The 20,276-nt window shown below is 43.7% G+C and overlaps 4 protein-coding genes across 4 annotated transcripts in view; all 4 read right to left on the bottom strand.

Annotated features, from left to right (window-relative positions):
• The window catches only part of LOC133842005 (putative uncharacterized protein DDB_G0271606), a 29,478-nt gene extending 21,951 nt beyond the window's left edge, over positions 1 to 7,527 (bottom strand). The window contains 4 exon segments of the mRNA XM_062274894.1: positions 4,461 to 4,692; positions 4,754 to 5,641; positions 5,704 to 6,304; positions 7,099 to 7,527. Coding sequence (XP_062130878.1) covers positions 4,461 to 4,692; positions 4,754 to 5,641; positions 5,704 to 6,171 — 1,588 coding nt within the window. The 5' untranslated portion in view covers positions 6,172 to 6,304; positions 7,099 to 7,527.
• A 188-nt stretch (positions 7,528 to 7,715) lies between these two features.
• Positions 7,716 to 8,898, bottom strand: LOC133842011 (enoyl-CoA delta isomerase 2). Its single transcript, XM_062274900.1, has 2 exons — positions 8,390 to 8,898; positions 7,716 to 8,325 (listed from the first exon to the last, which is right to left on the bottom strand). Exons 1-2 carry the CDS (start codon positions 8,780 to 8,782, stop codon positions 7,936 to 7,938), a joined length of 783 nt encoding a protein of 260 aa, XP_062130884.1. The 5' UTR covers positions 8,783 to 8,898; the 3' UTR covers positions 7,716 to 7,935.
• Positions 8,899 to 8,966: 68 nt separating this feature from the next.
• LOC133842004 (centrosomal protein Cep290) lies at positions 8,967 to 17,058 on the bottom strand. The gene is made up of 13 exons (XM_062274893.1): positions 16,765 to 17,058; positions 16,538 to 16,711; positions 16,064 to 16,480; positions 15,425 to 16,011; positions 15,130 to 15,368; positions 13,387 to 14,472; positions 13,179 to 13,332; positions 12,353 to 13,120; positions 11,656 to 12,300; positions 10,938 to 11,073; positions 9,844 to 10,880; positions 9,464 to 9,782; positions 8,967 to 9,266 (listed from the first exon to the last, which is right to left on the bottom strand). The coding sequence occupies exons 1-13, from the start codon at positions 17,056 to 17,058 to the stop codon at positions 9,081 to 9,083; spliced, it is 6,042 nt and encodes a 2,013-aa protein (XP_062130877.1). The 3' UTR covers positions 8,967 to 9,080.
• Positions 17,059 to 17,965: 907 nt separating this feature from the next.
• Positions 17,966 to 20,194, bottom strand: LOC133842013 (gustatory receptor for sugar taste 61a). Its single transcript, XM_062274901.1, has 8 exons — positions 19,975 to 20,194; positions 19,726 to 19,917; positions 19,495 to 19,662; positions 19,239 to 19,453; positions 19,060 to 19,182; positions 18,446 to 18,600; positions 18,138 to 18,390; positions 17,966 to 18,079 (listed from the first exon to the last, which is right to left on the bottom strand). The coding sequence occupies exons 1-8, from the start codon at positions 20,192 to 20,194 to the stop codon at positions 17,990 to 17,992; spliced, it is 1,416 nt and encodes a 471-aa protein (XP_062130885.1). The 3' UTR covers positions 17,966 to 17,989.
• Between the last annotated feature and the right edge of the window lie 82 nt (positions 20,195 to 20,276).

The following is a 20,276-nucleotide window of genomic DNA, read 5'->3' as shown; positions in this document are numbered from 1 at the left end:
TATGAAAAAAAGCCCAAGAAAAAAGCTACAAAAAAACATAAACTGAAATTGTTTTCAATTTTAAAAAGTAATAATTTAGCTAACGGCAATTTTATGGCTCATGTTTTATACATTAAAGAATTACTTAATAATAATAATAAACTACAAACTATTTCAGGCAAGTCCATAAGCAAAAGCAAAACAAATCTTTAAAGGCTTGTGCGTTTTGTTATACACTACAAATTACAATAAAGAAACATATATATATATATATGTATATGTGTTATACATTTTAAAACTAACCAAATTTTTAGAGTGAATAAAAATGAAGCAATAAAATGCAGTTTTACACACAATACACTCTCAATTAAAAGAAAAAATAAAACAAAAGAAGATAAACAAACACACGCAGAGAGCAAAGCAGAACAATAAATGTTAGAGAAAATAAACAATATTTGCCATTTTCAAACCTAGAAAACTATTCAACATCTGTTATACAAGCAACTAGAACTGTTATATGAACAGCTGTTCACTGTCGCGCCTCGCGATAGCAATCGAAATCGGAATCGGAAAATGTGTATTAGAATTTCAGCTCATTATGATGTGCTCGACAACACAAAACACAAAAAAAAGAGCTCTAAAAATCATCGATCAAAGTTCAGATAATTGCGTTTTTTCTGTTGTTGTTTTTTTCGGAGGGGCCTCTCCCGTTATCGCACGGGCTTATGCCCCAAGATATCAGGAATTGAGCATGGAGGTCTTATATGGTCGTGCGCCACTTGAAGCGACCCTGATTACGGAACTAAAGCTCCATATAAAAGAAGCCTGTCGCAACGAGCCGTAAAAAAAAAAGCATAAATAAAAAAACAGATTAGACTAATCAATAAATGGCGTTTAAATGAGCATTAGCAATTGCAACAAGCGGGCATAAACTGTGTTAACTGTGTTGGGTTGGCAATTGGTTGCGATGTGTTACGATTGTGTCCCTATATCATCGAGTGCTATAACACATCGCTCAATAAGTCCCCGGCCTGACATAAAGGGGGCAGTAGTAAGCAAACATCGATATTTTTTATGGATAGTGTCAATTATCATAAGCTCTGTGTAAAAATTTTACAACTCTGCGACCACGTGCTTTTAAGTTACAATTTTTAAAGTGAAACAACCTTTGAGTTTTTCTACAATATGGAAAAAAGGGAATTTCGTGTCCTCATTAAACACTGTATTTTGATGGGAAAGAATACGGTAGAAGCCGAAATTTGGCTTGATAGGCATTACCCGGATTCTTCTCTAGGAAAATCAACCATTTAGGATTGGTATAATTAATTTAAACGTGGTCGTGTGGTCACCGAAGACGCTGAGCGTAGCGGACGCCCAAAAACAGCAGTTAGGCCAGAAAATTTCGCAAAAATATGAAAAATGGTATTGGCCGATCGCAAATTAAAATTAAAGGAGATAGCTGATGCCTCAAAGATATCAGAAGGCTGTTTGTTTACGATTTTGCATAAACATTTGGATACGAAAAAACTCTACTCAAAGTGGCTGCCGCGATTGCTAGCACCGGACCAATAGCAACAAAGTATCGATGCTTTCGAGGCGTGTTTAAGCATGTTGAAGCGCAAAAGAACCAATTTTTTTCGCCGTTACGTAACCATGGACGAAACATGGATACAGTACTATACTCCAGAATCCAGTCGTCAATCTTCTGAGTGGGTGGTAGCCGGTGAAAGCCGTCCGAAGCGTCCCAAAACACAAATATCGTCGGGTAAGGTTATGGCGTCCATATTTTGGGATGCATATGGGATTTTGATTATAGACTACCTGGAGAAAGGTAAAACAATCAACAACGAATATTATATAAAGCTGTCAGATCGACTGGGCCAAGCGATTTAGAAAAAACGTCCACATATGGCAAAGAAGAAGCCGCGGTTTCATCAGGATAATGCACCGTGTGACAAGTCTATGGCAAGAATGCTGAAATTAAGCGAATTGAGGTTCGAACTAGTGCCACACCCATCCTACTCTCCAGATTTGGCCCCCAGCGACTACTGGCTTTTTGCAGATCTCAAAAAGCACCTCCAAGGCGAGAGATATCGATCAAATGAGGAGGTGATTGCCGATACTGAGGGCTATTTTGAGGGTAAAAGTTCATCCTTCTACAAAAATGTCATCGAAAGGTTGGAGAAGCGCTGGACTGACTGTATAGCCTTAGATGGAAACTAAATTGATGAATAAAAGTAAATTTTTAGAAAAAAATGTGTTTTTCCCTCTCAGGCCGGGAACTTATTGAGTGGTGTGTTATATGCTATCAATCGTATCTGGTCGGTCGTGTATAAACACGCCAAGTGCTATCAAATTATTGACAAAGTCGCCGAGCCAAGTGCTGCAAAAATAACAATAAAAGAAAGCAACAACAGCAATTTTGACGGCGAGACGGCGTTCACTCCAGCTTTTCTACAACAACGCAAACACACAGTGGACTAAGACCCTCAACTGGCTGGACAGCTATCAATTTGAGTTTGGGCCGAGTGCATAAAATATGTATATGTGAGCCAAGTACGAGAATATGTGGAGTGATCCATGGCGCCGTTGCTTTGCTTTAATGCTCCATGCGACATGCCAGTGAGCAGTGGCCAATGGCCAACAAAAATGTCAATGACTGTGCTTGATAAGGCGGAAGGCAACTCTAAACCAAAGCGAACCGAGTCCGAGTCCCATGCATCACACAAATGACCGTTGGACGGGACGCAACTGAACGAAGCCAAAGCGTAAACAAAAGTAGCTAAAGAAAGCGAAATTAATGCAGAGTTCAACAAGAAATGCTTTTAAGGGTAGTCAAGAATTCTGCATGCTTGGTTACTGGTTACCACATGACCAATAATTGACCACAAACTACGTGTTCAATAACTTACAGCTGACGGAATGAGGATGTAATATGTTTATGGTCACCCTAATATGAAGTTACGGTCATCCTATTCAACATCATTTACTAACTATTTTCAATCACCCTGAAATTAAACTTATATAGAATATGGTCACCCTATCCGATATTTCTAAAGCTCCTTACATTATCCTTAATTAACAACCATTTCAGCCTAATGGTTTCAACACCATATCAAAAGTTCCTTACATAAAAATGTCCACATTTAAAAAATAATGAATACAGGAATACAAAATAAACGTTGTAATATGGCCACCCTAAAACGTAAGCATATTTTCCTTAATGAAAACAAAAAAAGTTGTAATTATTATTTAAAGCAACAGGAAACCTCAAGCAACCCAAACTTTTTCATAAACAAAATCTCAGCATTTCTAAACAAATTCCATGGTCACCCTAGGACTATGCACTTTTGATAAAGTAGACCATATTAATAACGCATACTGCACACAAATATATAAGACTGTAAGTGGAGCAAGACGTTGACGCATAGAAAGCGTCGGCGACTGATAAGCAGAAAAAAAGTCAGGGAAAAGAATAATACAGAAATAAAGAAAACTGCATAAACAGAGCGAGCGACTCACAGCTGATTAGTGACAGTAGTGAATAATATACTACATCTACAATAAATATATAGCTGGAACTACAAACAACAGTAAAACTGTTTCGACAACAAATCAAACACCTGTGAAGTGGTTCCTCAGACAAAGCATGCGCTCTGGATAGGCATTCGAAGCACTTGGAGCCCGAGAGATCCGCAGCTAATGGACGCCTAGCAACAAGTCGTCGCCGTCGCAGTTGCCACTCAAAGGGCAGCCACGGCAATTAAGCGGAGAGCGAAAAAACAAAAAAATATATACTGAAAATCATGGCAGAATATTGTTGTTGTTGTTGACGACATCGACGGAGAACGTCGAGCCCACAAACGCAACGCCTCGTATCATGTGACGCCGGATTTGTTGTACACCTGACACACAACAGACAGACAGACAGAGGGACAGACTTAGACCCAGACCCAGACCCACAGCACAGTATAGCACAGAATTGAAACCTCCAGCGACACGAATTGTAAACTGAGCGTGCAAATGCCCAACAATTCAGCAAAAACAAAAAACGGGAAAATAAAACTGCAAGCTGATGTTATCGCAGCGTATCGAATGGAATTGAAACGAATAAAACCTTTACAACACCCTTTAAATAATAATAAAGTGAGTCTACAAACTATTCATCAAGTCAAAATATAAAAGAACTAAGACATAATCATGGTAAACAACAATAAACTGGAGAAGAACAAATAAGAATAAGTTGAACGATATTATTATGCAACGATCTATAAAGTGAATCGAATATCAATTCATTCCCATGGAAACGCGATTCGAACGGAAGCTATCAATATTCCATCAACATAAACATCAATTTAAATATACACACACGTACATACATATATCGATAGATAAAAGAGAAATATAAGTTATCTGGTTGCTATCGGAACACGTCCCAAGGCAGCTTATCAATTAGAAATATAACAAAAATTGCCACTCACCCAATTGCGGCTCCTGTGGCGCCTGTATTTGCACTTGGGGCGTGGGCGTCTCCGCTTGTGGAGGATGAGTTGGCAGCTGCTGCTGTTGCTGTTGCTGTGGCGGTGGCGGTGGCTGCTGTTCGATGCAAACTGCTGGCTGTGTTTGTTGTTGAATGATATGATGTGGAGGTGCCGCTTGGACAAGCATTGCTTGCGGCTGCCCATCGCCTTGCATCCAAATCTCCTCCTTGTACTAGAAAAAACAAACAATACAAAATTAACAATGAATTCAGGGTTAAAAAGTCAACACTCACCTGTGGCACACCGGCAACTGGATGCATTGCCTGCAATGGTGCCAGCTGGCCATCGGCGTAGATCTGCATGACGCCCATCTGCTGCTGCATCTCGTGCATCTGTTGCGCATCATAGATGGAATAGTTCGGACTCAGCATGCTCGACGTTTCCGAGGAGGCCAGCGATGAGCTATTGTGATTCAATTCATCGCCATTGACATGCGCCACCTCCGCATACTCTTCCGGATACATGGGCGCCGGATGCCACAGCTGTGGCATCTCTTGTGCCGCCTGCCGTTCGTCGACAACAACTCCAGCCTGGCCCTGGCCACCATCCTCGGTGGTGATGTAGGACGCGTACTCGGATGGCGGCACCATTTGCTGAATCACATATCCGCCCCAATTGTACATGGGCGAATTGTAAAGTGGCATCGGTTGTATATACACTGGCGGTCCTGTGGCCTGTTGCGCAGCGGCAGCGGCTGCGGCGGCAGCAGCCGCATTTGGTTGTGCCGGTATTGGGCCATGATGGGACGCAAAATAGGCAGCCTGGTAGCCGCCATAGGCAGGATACGCTGGTGGTGCGTAGTACGACATGGGTTGCAACTGTGCCTCTGGTGGCGGTGGCTGTGCCATCTGTGGTTGGCCCATCACATCCGCCTGCATTTGCATCACATTCTGCGCTGGACTCGAGCCATCTGGCTGTTGCAATTGCTGCTGCTGTGGCTGCAGTTGTTGCTGTTGCTGCTGCTGTTGTTGTTGCATGTGCCGTGGTCTGTGAAAATCATTGCGACGCTGGCCACGATCGCGTTCGCGCATGCGTCCACGTCCGCCCATGCCACCCATGTGCCTGTTGGGATTACCCTGATGCATCGACATGGGCGGCAGCGGTTGCATCAGTGGATTGCCCTGGAAAACAAGTAAAATGTTATTGTGTGATCAAAATTGGGCAAATTAGACAACAAACTTACCTGTTCCTGCGATAAGTCACCATGCGCAGTCGCATAGTGAGGCGGCGCTGCGCTGCCAGCTGGATACGCATACGTGTGCGGCCAGTTGTGAAGATTCACATTAGCGGTCACATTGCCTACATAAACGCTGTTGGGCATATGACTCGGGATCACCGTGGGATGGAACACGGGTGCTCCTTGGGACATGTGCGGATGATGGCCGCCATGACCTGTGGGCATGTATACAGGCTGATTGTAGACGGGTACTGGAGTGAGTACGCTGTTGTTGTTGTTGTTATTGTTGGTTGGTGACACAATGTTGTTGCCATTGTTGTTGTTGATGTTGCTGCTGTGGGGCGGCGGCTGTGGCGTTGTTGGTGTCGACACCGGCGTCGCTGCTGGCGACGGCTGCTGCAACGGTTGATGCTGCTGCTGAGGCGGCTGCTGTTGCTGTTGCTGCTGGGCAACCGGCTGCGTTTGCTGCGCCATAATTGGAACAACTTGCAACGCAGTTGACAACGCTGACGACTGACGATGCAATACGATTGCGGCACGTTGGCGTTTCTGGACGAATCTCAGGATACACTACAGCGAACGCCAAACATTGAAGTGTCTTCTACAACTGTGTTGGAAACCAAAAAAAATATATAAATTAGCAACGAAGCGCCAAATTTTGAGGTTAAATAGAAGGGCACGCGATCTGGCAACGCCGCACAGCTGTCGGGGCCCCAGCAAAAACACAAAACGGCAAAAAAGCACAGACAAAAAGGCAAATAAACAGAGAGAGCAAGTGCAAGAGACAGCGAGAAAGAGAGAGTGTGATATGCTGTACCGGGTGGGGTGACAACCCCACCAGCTCCCCCACAACGAACGACCGCAGAGTGCCGTTCAAGTGTCAAAAATATACATATTAATTCAAAACAATGCAATTTCGTTAGATGCCGGCAAAAAACAAATGCAAAAGAAATGTAAAATGTGCTTGACTTAGGTTGGGCACACTCATAAGTGCTGGCACACCGTCAAGCAGACTGAAGGAGCACACACACACACACATATGCAGCCAAAACACACACCTGTACAACAGGCGCCGCACTACGTCACTCAACTGGAAAGAAAAGCAAAGGAAGGCAACAAAAAAAAAAGAAATAGAGCGACTCTTTCAATAAGTGTCGAAATTCTAGCTAATTCGAATAGACTGCGTAACTTAATAAGCATGCAAATGCACGCAGCATTCCAATGTCCAATGGCGGCGGCAAACACCACGTTGACGACACAAAAAAAAAAGCGAAAAGAGAACGCGGTGGAATTTATGTAGCAACGGCAAAGGGGACAACAAAGGGGGTTGGATGACTTACGGGCGGGCAACAAGAAAATACTTAAGTATGCTATGTTGTTGTGAACTTCTTTTCTGCTTACCTTTAATAAGTTCGCCAACAAAAATAAAATAGATGAATCAGTTGGGCTGCATCCAATCTAACATGTTTTTCTTTTTTTTATGCGTGCGGGCGGCCTCGCGACAGTGCGTCGGGCGGCTGCTGCCAATCTAAATGGAAAAATGAGTCGTGTTTCACTTGCCGCAGCACTCTTCTTTTTCAATTCTACTTTTTTTTTTGCTTTTTTTAATGACACGACGAATTCTGCAAGCAACTTTTGTTACACACTGCACAGTTTTTTTTTGTACTCGGAATTAACAACGAACTGTTTGCTGCCTGCTTGCGCCACCCGCACACGCACAAGTATGAAAATGCAGTAGATAAATTATTAGCGCTACCCACAAAAACACTTAATTATTTTTGCATGTGCAACAAAAAAAGTCGGATTTGTTTCTTTCTACTACTCGTGGTGACAGTGTGACCTGTTAATCAACAGACAGTCACGTTAACAGCCGCAAAACTTTTAACGTTTACGTGCCCTGTTAAGTAAACAGCAAACGCGGCATTCTTTTCTTGTATGACAAGGATTACGTGCATACATTTTTATATTTGCATACTTTATATATTTCAAATGAGTTTTCTTTAAATTATTTATTCATCGGTGCTCATAAAAATATTGTGATTTAAATAACGTTTACGTATAGCAGCTGTTAACTAAAGAGTGCATAACAGCAACTGTACTGTAAAATGTTATATTTTATGTGTGACCACCCGCTTTGCACATTTATCGATAACTTCCTTATAACAACAGAGTCAGGAGTATGTTTTGGTAACCTTCTATGTTTTTGGTAACTGAATTGAACGACACAACAAAAGTAAATTAAAGCTTTGATTTTCGGGTGTTAAATTTCATGATTGCCTCTATAAATTCGTCTTCGAAGAAACGCTTGTACAGTGCCTCACACTCCTCATCATTGGCCCTCTTCAAACTCTCCCGCAGGGAGAAGTTAATCAACCGCTTGCATTCCCTCATCGAGGTGGGCGGCAATTCAGAGTATTCGCGAATCTTTGGCCACACTACGGAATCCAATTCACTTAGCTTAAAGATGCGAGAGACGAAATGAAAATGGTACGCCTCCTGGGCCGAGAGCTTCTCATTCAATACCAACACTTCAGTGGCCTTTGACCTGCCCATAATTAAGGGGAATGTAAAGCTGGAGCAAGCCTCCGGTACAAGACCAAGACGACTGAAAGGTGTCAAGAAGGTTGCCTGAAAGAGACAGATAGATGGAGCTAAAGTTGAATGAAATGTAAAGTAACCACTTGTTGCTTACCTCCTCGGCACACCACGCCACATCAGAGAGGGCCACGATTGTGGTGCCGATACCAATCGATGGACCATTGACCAGCGTAAAGATAAGCTTGTTGCAGTTGATAAAGCTGGTAACCATCTTTTTGAAATTGTCATTGGACTCCTTTATATACGCCTCCACGTCGTTGATTTTGTGAATGGGGGTCAATTCATTGCCAGCGGTGAAATACTCACCTACGCCGGTAATGACAACAATGGTCACCTCATTATCATCGTTAACCTCGGTTAGAGCACGGGTTAGTTCCCCATAGCCATCGCGATTTAGGCAGTTTTTCTTTGCTGGATTGTAGAATTTAATGACAAGCACCTTGCCCTCCTTCTGGACAATTAATGCCTTATAGTCCAGATATGACATCTTTGCACTTTAACAAGTGATCTGCACACCAATGAGTCTTTGATTGAAATGAACAAAGTTCAATTGGCTTAGTCGTTTACGACTCCAGGATAGGCAACAATGGGCTACAATCAAGTGACTGACGTCACAAATGCAGCAAAGCAGAACAATAGCCACAATACGACACGGTGGCAACGCCCAATACAACAGTCTGGCAACACAAATACACTAAATTCTAATTTAACCGTTTTGCGCGTCCGTTTCTTTTTTCTGTATATATGAAATGTAATAATGTACAACATTTAGCTTAAAACTAAGATTATTCACTAATTTCATCGATGACAGGAACATTCTGCAATTCAGAGCATTTGCGTTTCCACACCGAGATTTGCTCGCGCAGCATTTTCTCCTTAGCAGCCGCGCGTGTCAACAAAACCTTTGCCTTTTGCAACAATTGCGTTTTCTTCTGCAGTTGCTCCTTGATGTACTTCAGCTCTTCCGGTTGCTAATAGGTAAAGTTATAAATTTCTTATTACTTATGATTCAAATTAGAATAAATATTTATAACATGTCGAGAAATCTAGAAGAGACCGTTATTTTTATCTAATTCTAATTCTATGTATGTAATTCTGGTTTTGGTTTAAAGAAATAATATAGGCCAGATATACATACATAGTTAGTTAACCAGTATAAGATTTTTACCTTGCCACTTCCGTTGCGTTGCTTGAGATCTTGCTGCAGCGTGGAAATCTTTTCCAAAGCCTCAGCATGAAGTTGCTGCAGTCGCGTTAATTCCGCAGACGCAGGCATCGAGTCCGTAGAGCTACGTGACTCGCTGGAAAGTCTGCCATCTTTGAGGAACTTGTTTTCCGAACGCAGCTTCTCCACGAGATTGCGCAGCGATAGTATCGTGTGCTCAGCGGATTGTCCTTGATGTGTGTTCACCTTGAGGCCGCTGCACTTGCATAATTCTCGACGGGATTCAGTGCGCGCCATTTCCTCCTTGAGTGCCAATATATAACTGTAATGCCAGGTAATGATAATGAGTAATAAACAAGTGATCTTAGCAATGCTGCACTTACTCTTCCAGGTGCTTAATACGCTTGTGCAAGCGATCGCTGCTGTCGCCCTGACGCAGCAAATCCGTGTCCAGCTGTAACTGCAGATTACGTGCCTCCAATCGTATATTCTGCGCCTCAATCGCCTGGCAACGTTCCTGCAACTTCTCCAACTCCGTGGTCAGCGCATTTGTGCCTCGTCCCTCCAGCTCCATAGCAATAATTTTCCGCTGCTGCATCTCAATGCGCGCCTTGAGTGCCTCAATCAACTCCGACTGTCCCTGCTCATAGAAGCTGTGATGATGTCCTGCACTTGGCTGTGATTGATGATGAGCCGGCGAGCTGCACTCGCTGCTTGGACCCGTCGTGTACGTCTCGGGACTCTCCGAGGGCGAAGGCGTAAACTTGGCCGCACCCACATGCTGCAGATTAGGACAGGACGGAGCACGACAGCATTTCAGCGCATTCGCATGATTCCCACTTGAGGCTGTTGCATTTGCTGAACCAGTCGCCCCTCCTCTGCCCAGTTTGTTCTCCAGCATATGCTTGTCCTTCTCCAGTCTCGCGATTGTGGTGCGTGCCGCTTGGAGCAGTGTGCGGGTCTTTTCCAGCGCCAGCTCAGTCTCGTCCAGCTTCAACTTGAGCTTCTCCGCTTGCTGCTGCCAGCGCTTTTGCTTCTCCCAAAGTCCCACCTCGTTGGCGCTGCGCGTTCGTTTCGCCTCGAGCAGCGTCTGCTGGCGTTGCAGTTGCGCTCGTGATTCGTCCAGATCCAGTTCCAGCTGCTGTATGCGCTTCTGCAGATTCTCGTTCTTGACACGGGCATTCAGCTCGGTTTTGATGGACACCACGGGACGTTTCAGTAACTGTTGGCGCAGCGATTGACTCAAATCTCGAGCTTGCTTCTCGCGTTGAGTGACGTTCGTCAACTGACGCCGCAGTGCCTCCATTTGTGTGTGATAGATCTTGTTGGTGGCCTCGGTGCGGTTGAGATCCGCTGCCAGCTTAGCAATCTGCTCTGCTGAGTAGTTGGAGGTGTCGTTGATGTAACGCTGCTGATCGTCCTGCGAGAATAAGAGATGATTAAGTAAAGTTCAGGAGTAAAGTGAAGCTATATCTACATGGAAGTTCTTGAGCGTGTCCATTAGATCACGTATGTGCTTGTCCTTCTCCTCCAGGAAGACTCGCAGCTGCTCCAGCTCGGGATTGCTGCTGCTGCTCTCCGCGCACTTTTCACGATCCTGATAGAGCTTTAATCTGGAAGTAAAACTTTTATTATTGATTCTGTGTGTTTAAGAAGCTTTAAAGTTCAAACCGAAGAATGCAAAAAAAGGGAAGATTAAAAGGAAGCTTAAAAACAGATTTTAAGCTGAGACCATAGAAAAGTGAAATCCTAATATAATACTCCCTATTTTTTTTATGAAATTTAAAGGAGTATTTTTCAATTATATAAGAAAATGTATAGTTCTTTAAAAATAACTTAAAAAGAAGCAGATTGAATGGATTTTCTTAAATTTTAATAGACTTTGAAAATAATTTAATTTTTTTACTCTAAATCTTATTCAATTTAATTGTCATTAAATTAAATGAAGTCTTAAATCATTAAATGTATGTCTGAATATATTTTCAAACTTTAAATTTCGTCAAAAGTTTCATTTTAATATACTCTGAACCTTCCTTAATGCTTTAATGCCGATTTACTAAAAGTTGTAATACAAGTTTAGTTTAATGAGTTTTGATGCTGCTTCAATTTAATGATTCCTATATAACATGATCTTTAACCTGGTACTTCTTTTCCACAAACTAAAAATTGTAATTATAAATATGCTTTATACTTACTTTTCCCTCAGGATATCCACTTCCTCTTCACGCGTTACTAGATTCTGTTCGCAGTAGATGAGCTTGTCCTTGAGCTCCTTGATCTGTTTGTGCAGCGTGGGCAACTCTTTGAGCTCTTCGGTATCCTGCTTTTCCTCTTCGCCAGCCACTTCATCTTCACCTACAGCCAAATCCGGTTCTACCTCTTCCTGTTCCTGTTGGCGCTCTGGACTTCGATCGGTTGAGCTGTGCTCGAACATTTCCTCGATTCTCTCATCCGTCAATTCATTTAGAGAATTGTCCGTAGAATGCACGGTTACACGATCCGGTGTCTTTTGCAACTCTAGCTTGGACTTCAACTCTAATATTTCCTGATCCTTGGTCTTGATATTAAAGTTGAGATTGTTGACTGTGGCTTTTAGGGTTTCATTCTCTGCAGATTGCTTGGTGATCAGTTGTTGATTTTGTTCTCTCTCCGTTTGCAGCAAATCCTGATACTTTTGTATGGACTGATCCTTCTCGAGGAGTAGAGTGTGGAAGGAGAGAATTGTTTTCTCCACAACGCCGCTGTGCTGACTATCGGATTCGCTGGATGGATTGGGAGGAGGAATGGAAGTTTCCAGTTGATGGCTTAGCTCCTCGATACGCACGTTGGCTGCCTGAAGACTGGAGAAGAAGTGTGAGTATATCAATATAGTTAATCCTCTCAAGAACTTACGCTGCTTTCAATTGTTGCAGCTCTAGATCATTTGTGAGCTGCTCCTGCGCTGTCTGCACAGCTTGATGCTGCTGTTGTTGTTGTTGTGGCTGTTGTGGCTTTTGCTGCTGTTGTTGTTGTTGTGGCTGTTGCTGCTGTTGTTGCTGTTGTGGTTGCTTCTCCACTTGGCTGCCATTGGTCTGCACTGCCGTCTCCATGAGCTGCACAGCAGCTGCCTGCTCCGTCTGTATGGCTATATCTTGACTGGACAATCTTCTACTAGGCGAACCTATAGGAGAGGATTGCTTGTCGATCAGCTGCGCCGTGCGACGCATCGCTGGAACTGGAGCTGCGCCTATTGTATTGGTGGCCACATCCACCTTGGACTCCTTAGACTCCTCCGGTGACGCGTGTCCAAACAATGCTTGGATCGTCTGCCAGTGCTCGGAGTCTGTGGCATGTTGCAGACGCAGTTCACTTAGCTCCTGCTGCAACTCAATTTGCCTCAACTGCAAACTCTCACAGCGTTGCTCGAGAAGCTTCGTTTGCGTCTCAGATTTAATCAACTTGATGAGCTGCTGTGAGTTCTCCTCATTTGGCGACAACTTACTCTGCACTGCTTGCAACACTTGGTCCATAAGCGTGGAGTTGTCGCTGGATTCTTGTGGCTGCAATTGCTGTTGGGATTTGTGGAACTTTTGATAAGCGAAGACAAAGTTGTTGAGGAAGATCAAAGGCGTGAATTTGGCATATTTCTCCTTGAGCGTGAACAGCGAACGCTGCAGGAATCTAAAGAGAAATCAATCGATTAAAGGATATACATAGATGGAGTCAATTTTAAGCTCACTTCTGCTTGATGTCGCTGCTGCTGTGTTCTAGCTGAAACTGTTGTTGAGTTTCTGTTGCCAGCTGCTCGGCTGCCTGCAGTTGCGTCTCCAGCTGCGCCACATGTTGCTGCACATCCTTGTGAGCCAGCTCCAAGCGCACAGTCTCCGCTTTAGCTAAGTATATCAGAGACTATTAACTGATCAACTAACTTTATTTGAGTAATTCACCTGCATCCAGATCCCGCTGCATCTTGGCCAGCAGCAACTTGTCGCCAGAGCTGCTCTGAAGATCAGCCACCAGATGCCGCAGATTGATGTGATTGTCGGTGATCTCGTTGAGCAGCTTCTGCTGCGACTGGATCTGCCCATTGGCAACCTGAAGCAGCCCCTCCAGCTGCTTGTTTTCCCGCTGCAACTCCGCCTGTTGCTGACGCCACGTGGCCAACTCCTGACGCTGCTGTTCAAACTCCTGCGCGGTCACATAGCTCAGCTGATAGTTGTCCTCAATGATGCCATAATCCGCACAAATATCCGGCAACTTCAGCTCGCCCAGCAGCTGCTCCATCGCCTGCGCCAGCTGCATACTCAAGCGTGCATTACGCTGCTCCAACTGCTGTCGCTCCTCCGCCGTGCAAGGCTGCGTTCGCTGCAGCGTAGTCATCTGATCCGTCTTGGCAGCCAGTTGGGATTTTTGCTGCTCCAACTGCTTTTGTATACCTGCCATATCCTGAATATAACGCAGCTCCTGTTGCTTCAACTGCGTCAACAATTGATCGTAATCTGCACGCATGTAACCATAGGAGCTGCTCTGCTCCTGCAGCTGGCGCTCCAGGCTCATCTGCTGCTCGTGCAGCTCCAGATTGTAGCGCATCAGCTCGTCGCCATCGGCAGCCATGTGCAGACGCATCTCCTCATAGTGCTTGCGCAGAATGACGAGCTCGCCAAGCTCCGCTGAACTTGGCCTTGGTTGCTGCTCCGCCTCCCGTTCTCCGTTCTCGCTGATGATGGGCAGCTGCAGTGCCTCATTTAGCTCATTGGGAGTTGTTGGTCGCGTTGCTGTGTCGATAACATTGCTGCTGCTCTCCAGCTGCTCGTCGGGCATTTCGGACACATCGCGCATGCTGTGCACCGAGGACAATTCACCCGTCTCCGACTCGCTGACATTCTGCTGCAGCAGTTGGCACAGCGCCTCCTCCCGGGCCTTCAGCTCCTGCAGCTGACTCTGTAAACGCTGCGGCGTCGCTGCTCCGCCTGGCAGCGCATCGATGAGGCGACGCAGCAGCTCAGAGTCGATGGTAATGTGATCTGAGGTGGCTGCAAAGAAGAGTTGAACGGGATTAAAAGATTGCGGTAGATTTTGTTTGGCAAGCAAAAACTAAGTAAAACTGTCACTCACTAGAGAGTGACAAAGGTTAGTTTAACTTGAATACTATACATATTTAATCCGTTTTAATGAAATTCACAACTCATCATTATTATATTTCTCATCTTTCAGTCTTTACCAATTTGTACATTTAGAATTAATTTATTTGCTTAAGCAACTCAATTGAAATACGCAAATTTGCAAATTCCGTAAAAATACTTCAATATACTAAATTATATACATATTTGGTATATGGATTAAAAATGAAAATTTGCAAATCTGTAAGAATACTTAAATACATATACCACATTATATACATGGTATATCGATATACTGCTACTTGATAACACTATAGAGTGTACTATATACCAGATATATTTAGTATGTCAATATACTATTACATGCCAAATATACTATAGTTTCCAATATATACTATAGTTCGCAATATATATATGAATGAATACGAGTTCATAATTAACAAAAATTAAATATCATTCTAAAATTTGATTATTATGACATGCGATAATTTTGGTATGAACTATAATGCTCCTCTATTGTCTCCCTATCTACCGTTTATAAATACTATCTTCTGCTCTTCCCAGACTCACCATCGTATTCTCGCATCTTCTCGAGGATTTCATACATGCCCATGCGCAGCGTTTCGTTCTCGGCCAGCACATCTTCGTATTTGGTTTGTAGCTCAGAGCTGGCGGCGCCATCGCCCTGCCCACGCCGCGGTGAATTCTCCAGTGGCGCACTCGAAGGAACCTCACCCATCTCACTCGGTTGCTGCTGCTGATGATGCAGTGACTCCTCCTGCAGTGGTTGTCGCTCCAACAACTTCCGTCTGCCATAAAAAAACTGTTAGTATTACACTTTAAAGTGTATTAAACTTTCACTCACCTCAGCTCGCTCCTTTCCAGCTTCAGCTGCAGTCGCAGCTCTTCGGAAGTGCGCAACTTGAGCGTCAGGCGTTCGATCTGTTTATCCTTGTTGCGCTGCTTGGCGCGCACTTGCTTCGAAAGCACCACAACATCATCGGGAATGTTGAGGCGACGTCGCAGCACCTCGTTCTCCTGCGCCAGCTCATGCATGGCATTCAGCTCCTGTGTGTAGCTGCGCAGCTGTTTCTCCCGGTCGCTCAGCTTCTGCTCGAGGCCAGCGCAACGACGCAGCGCAGGCACAAGGCCATCCTCGCCACGCTTGTAGGATTCGAGAGCTGTGAGCGAGTGAAGCGCCTGCTTCGCTTTGAGCACATTGTCCTGCTCGGTACTGTCCAGCAGCTCGGCCAGTTGTTGTGCTCTGGCATTGGCAGCACGCAGACGCTCCTCGATGAGCTGACAGCAGGCGCGTGGCTTTTGAGGATTCAATGAAGTCTCGCGCTGCAGCGACAACTTATTCATCAGCTTCGTGGAACTGGCCATTTCATCAGCCACCGATTTGAGCTTCGCCTCCAGCGTTTCAATGCGTTGCTCGCGCAGTTCCAGCAACTGTCGGAAGATTGATTATTGTGAAGTTCTATAATGGAAATTTACTACTCACATGACGCAGTCGCGTTTGCTCCTCGTCCTGCTGACTTTGGCTGCTGCTCGCGCTGCTCAACATCAAATTGTGGCCAGTGATTTTATTGTGTTCCAGTTGCTTGCGCAGCTGCTGCAGCTCCTGTTCCTTTTGCTCCAGCGACGTTCGCCAGCTGAGCGCCTGCGTCTCGTGCTTTTCCAGAAACTGTCGCATCTCCAACTCCTGCTTGTCCCGTTCATCTTCGAGAAAAGTGACGTTGCCTTCTAAGCGTGTCACCTCCAGACTCTGCTGCTGCATCGTTTGCTGCAGAGATTTACGTTCCTGCTCCACTTGTGTGATGTCCTGTGAGATCTGCACGAGCCGCGTCTTTATCTGCTGCAGCTCCTGCTCATTGAGCGCTATTGTCTTGGACTGCACAATGTTCTGGTTCTGCAGGGACTACAAAAAGTGGAAGTTAAGTGAGTTGTTCGAAGCAATTTAGTTGTCTAAACTCACGTCAATTTCTCGCAGCAGCCGCTTGATGTGCTTGTTCTTGGTGTCAATGTTGTGCAGCAGTTGCTCCTGTTTATCCAGCTCCGACAGCGGATCCGAGGAGTCCTTGTCGCTTGCCTCCGCCTGCAGCGCCGCCTCCCTCAGCTGCTGCTGCTGTCGATTGATCTCCTCACTCAACTGCAAGTTTAACCTCATGTAGTTTTATCATTGTCTAAACTTTGCTGACTCACCTCTTTTGTTTTCTGTTTCAGATTGTCGCGTTCATCCTCCAGCTTTTGCACCATGCGCTTCAGCTTCTCGTTCTCATCGTGGACGCGTCGCTCGCCACTCGACTCCAGCTTCTGTGCCAACTCGCCTTTGTACTCCAGCACAGCCAACGTGAGTTCCAGCGTCTTGCGCAGCGATCGCTTGGGCAGCTCCTCCAGCGTCTCGCTCAGCTCGAGCAGCGTCTCGTAGAGCTCGTGCTTCTGTCGTGGACTGAACTCGCGAAATCTTCGCACCGACACTGTATCCGGTATCTCCATGCTGCTGCTGTCGCATGCCCCTTCGACTTGTGGCAATAACGATGGCGACTTGCGTTCCTTTTGGCGGTTCGTTGCGTTCTGAGCGAATGAAAATTTTCGTAATGCCAGCAAAAATTGAGCTCGCTTTTCGTAATATTTTTCATTCGCTTGTTTGTTTTGTCGCACGTTGTCATGACAGCACACGTTGCTCACTCACTCACAAAAACAAAAAACTCGCTCTCAACTTGCTAGTTGCAACTTACTGCTGAGGGGTGGCGTCTCCCGAACTGACTCACGTGCTGCACACAAAACGGAAACTCGACGGTGGGTGAAACTCGACGACCGGCGACTGGTAATGACCTGCCTTTGCTTTTGCCTTTGGGCCTTATTCCCAATTTTATTTTTTGGTTTTTGTTGGCATTTTGTTTTGCTACCAACTTCGTGTGTGTGCAGCAAGTTTTCTGACAGGATAATTGCTGGCTCATGTCCTGGGGCACAAACAAATGGCAGGTAACCAGGAAAGTGTTAATTGGCAAAGTGTCAGTGTCAAAGGCGCAGCGAGCGCGAATTGAAAAACCATTCAAATTTCATTTTAAGACATCCTGATCGTCCTCGAACTCCACTCCTTCCACTCTGACAACTCGTTGAGTTGGCGTAACAATCGCTGTACAGTTGTCAGCTTTACGTATGTCCAAATAATTGAAACTAATGGCAAACGACTTCGGTTACCCCCCAATTTGTGGACTCGCCCTCTGTGAACCGCTGCACTTGGCCGCAAAAGCCCGAAAATTGAAATAATATTTCACTTTCCCAATTAGGACAACAGTTTACGAGCTTTATTAACAACCAGGACTACCACAAAAAATCCCTTGACTTTTATATTTTCGTTGGTAACGAGGTACAAATTTAATTGTTGAATATAACTTTTTTTAATTCCATTTTTATTTCTCTTTTATGCACATAACGCAGGCAGATCTCCCTTTTGATCCTTGGCATCCAATTGCAATAGCATAAACTCATAATAAACCAGCGTGGACATCATCTGAAGAAAGAGATTTTTTTACCTAAACAAATTTGATAAAAGAACTCACAATACTTACACCAAAGAAACTCTTGCGTGTGAGATAGTAAAGTCGATATCCTGAGAGTGCAATGAACTGATTGTTGATTTGATGTGTGAATCGTTGCACCTCCTCAGTCCAGTTATCGCTGGGCACCATATAAAGCACCTCCAGGGGCAGCACCGAGAACTCGTGTATGCGTGAAGCATACAAAAAGACGGCACAGGTGCGACCCAATAAGAACAATAAACTAAACCAGAAGAACGCATAATTCACTGGATAACGCAATTTACTGAAAATAAATAAAATATTAAGCATATATAGAACACTTCAATGGATAAACTTACGTGAATATAGTAAGTAAACGATTGCATATAAAGTAAATGTTGTTCAAGCAGGAAAAGAGCACAATACTCGACATATTCGTGTCAACTAAATCCATCAGCTCGCAAAGCAGAATGTGATGATGTCGCAACTCATGCCACAAGGCATCAGGAACTTGCTGTGAAGGAGAAATATAGGGTATGTATAAAGCTTTCAAAATCTGAGTAATTTAAATGAATGCTCTACAAATTCGTATAAAGAAAATTATTCTATAAGATCAAAAATGTCTAATTTAGTCTGTACTCTTTTCTTGATAATTTTTCTATTTGCTAATATTTTAAGAAAGTTTTCAAGTTTGAAAGCTTCTTGAATGTAAGCTCAAATAATTCTTATATTAAATTATTCTTTAAATTATTGTAAATTATTTTGGGCCCTTTTTTGATCATTTTTCTATTTGCTACTATTATAAGAAAATTTTCTATTTATCGTTAATATGTAAAGCATCATTATTCACTTGTATCAAGACTTAAATCCAAGATACTAGCAGAGACACTAAAGTTTTGTTATATAGACTACTTATTTCTGTATTGTTAATACTTCAGTAATTAGATAACATAAGTTAATAAAAGAAACTTACTCGATTTTTGAGCTTCAACACTCTCTGTGAAAACTGCTTAAATCGCTGAGCCAATGCCATACTGATAAGTATGATAAAAGTGTCCAAGAAATTAGAAATAAAACTGAAGGTGCCGGTCAGAAACTAAAGAGAAATATTATAGACTATGCAGAATTATTTATATATCAAAATTAACTTACGAAAGCATAGAATATAAAGATGGGATTGTAAGGCAGCATTTCAAATATATCCGCAAACTCGCGTTTCATATAACCACTGAATAGAATCTCGGTAACATTCGGCTGACAGTGCAACATGTGCATATGATAATTGGTATAAGCTGAGGCATAATACAAACCATGCTCAACTATGGAAAAAAAGTGAAATTCATTGATTAAAATAATCAATTTTAATGCTTTTACAACTCACTTAAAGTCAGACAACCAAACACACAACCAGTAATGAAAAGTTTGACTCGCAAACTTATTTTAGTCGGCGCATAGGGAGGAAACAACATGATGATATCAATCTCATTCCATGGCACAATTAAACGATGCCAACAACGTGCAAATGAAATGAAATTCAAGCAGATTATCATGCCCATTATGTAGAAAACCAAGTTGACTTTAGATGGGATTATAAAGTAGAAATTAATAATCTTCAATTGCATAATCAATTCCATTTTACCCAAACTTCTGCTATTGATGCCACCTTGATAGATCTTGGCTGCAATTCGCATGGTTTTTATTCCTCCAAGCAGTAGGAAAAGCGCTGAGAAACACATTCCCGTGGAACGTAGATGAAATTTCACTTGCTTAGCATGAGGACTCATCACATTTGCCAGCGGCATCATGCCAAAGATACGCGCCAAGCAGAGATCTGTGTGAGTAAACAAATTGATAAGAAATTCCCTTTTAATGTTCAACTTTAATTTACAGGGTCTTATTGCACGATGAAACGTGTCCAACTCCTCCAGATCCTTGGCATTGTCCTTGCAACGCACCTTGTGAGCTGCCAGAGCTCGTTGCTGGCGCCGCTTTAGCCGAAGTTGCCGCAAAATGTTGAAATTCGGCTGAAAGAATTCTGTACTTGCAGCTTGCCGCATGTTGACTGAGCTGCAACAGAGCCAAAATGTGTTTTTCCGCTGTCCATTCATAATTATTGTTTACAACTTGCGCTTGATAACTGCTTTTCCAACCGTCAGTAATTTCCCTTTTGTAGTGTGACCAGCAAATTTC

This window comes from Drosophila sulfurigaster, chromosome 3, assembly GCF_023558435.1.
Source record: "Drosophila sulfurigaster albostrigata strain 15112-1811.04 chromosome 3, ASM2355843v2, whole genome shotgun sequence".
Taxonomy (NCBI): domain Eukaryota; kingdom Metazoa; phylum Arthropoda; class Insecta; order Diptera; family Drosophilidae; genus Drosophila; species Drosophila sulfurigaster.
This window is presented reverse-complemented; position numbering and strand designations above follow the sequence as displayed.

Coding starts and splice junctions, on each gene's coding strand:
- LOC133842011 (XM_062274900.1), bottom strand. CDS start 8,782: ATGTCATATCTGGACTATAAGGCATTAATTGTCCAGAAGGAGGGCAAG. Junction 8,326..8,389: donor TGGCGTGGTGTGCCGAGGAG/GTAAGCAACAAG, acceptor TGTCTCTTTCAG/GCAACCTTCTTGACACCTTT.
- LOC133842004 (XM_062274893.1), bottom strand. CDS start 17,058: ATGGAGATACCGGATACAGTGTCGGTGCGAAGATTTCGCGAGTTCAGT. Junction 11,074..11,655: donor GTGGATATCCTGAGGGAAAA/GTAAGTATAAAG, acceptor TTTTACTTCCAG/ATTAAAGCTCTATCAGGATC. Junction 9,783..9,843: donor CGTATTAAGCACCTGGAAGA/GTAAGTGCAGCA, acceptor CTGGCATTACAG/TTATATATTGGCACTCAAGG.
- LOC133842013 (XM_062274901.1), bottom strand. CDS start 20,194: ATGAATGGACAGCGGAAAAACACATTTTGGCTCTGTTGCAGCTCAGTC. Junction 18,601..19,059: donor TGTTGAAGCTCAAAAATCGA/GTAAGTTTCTTT, acceptor TCTCCTTCACAG/CAAGTTCCTGATGCCTTGTG. Junction 18,391..18,445: donor CGTTTACTTACTATATTCAC/GTAAGTTTATCC, acceptor ATTTATTTTCAG/TAAATTGCGTTATCCAGTGA.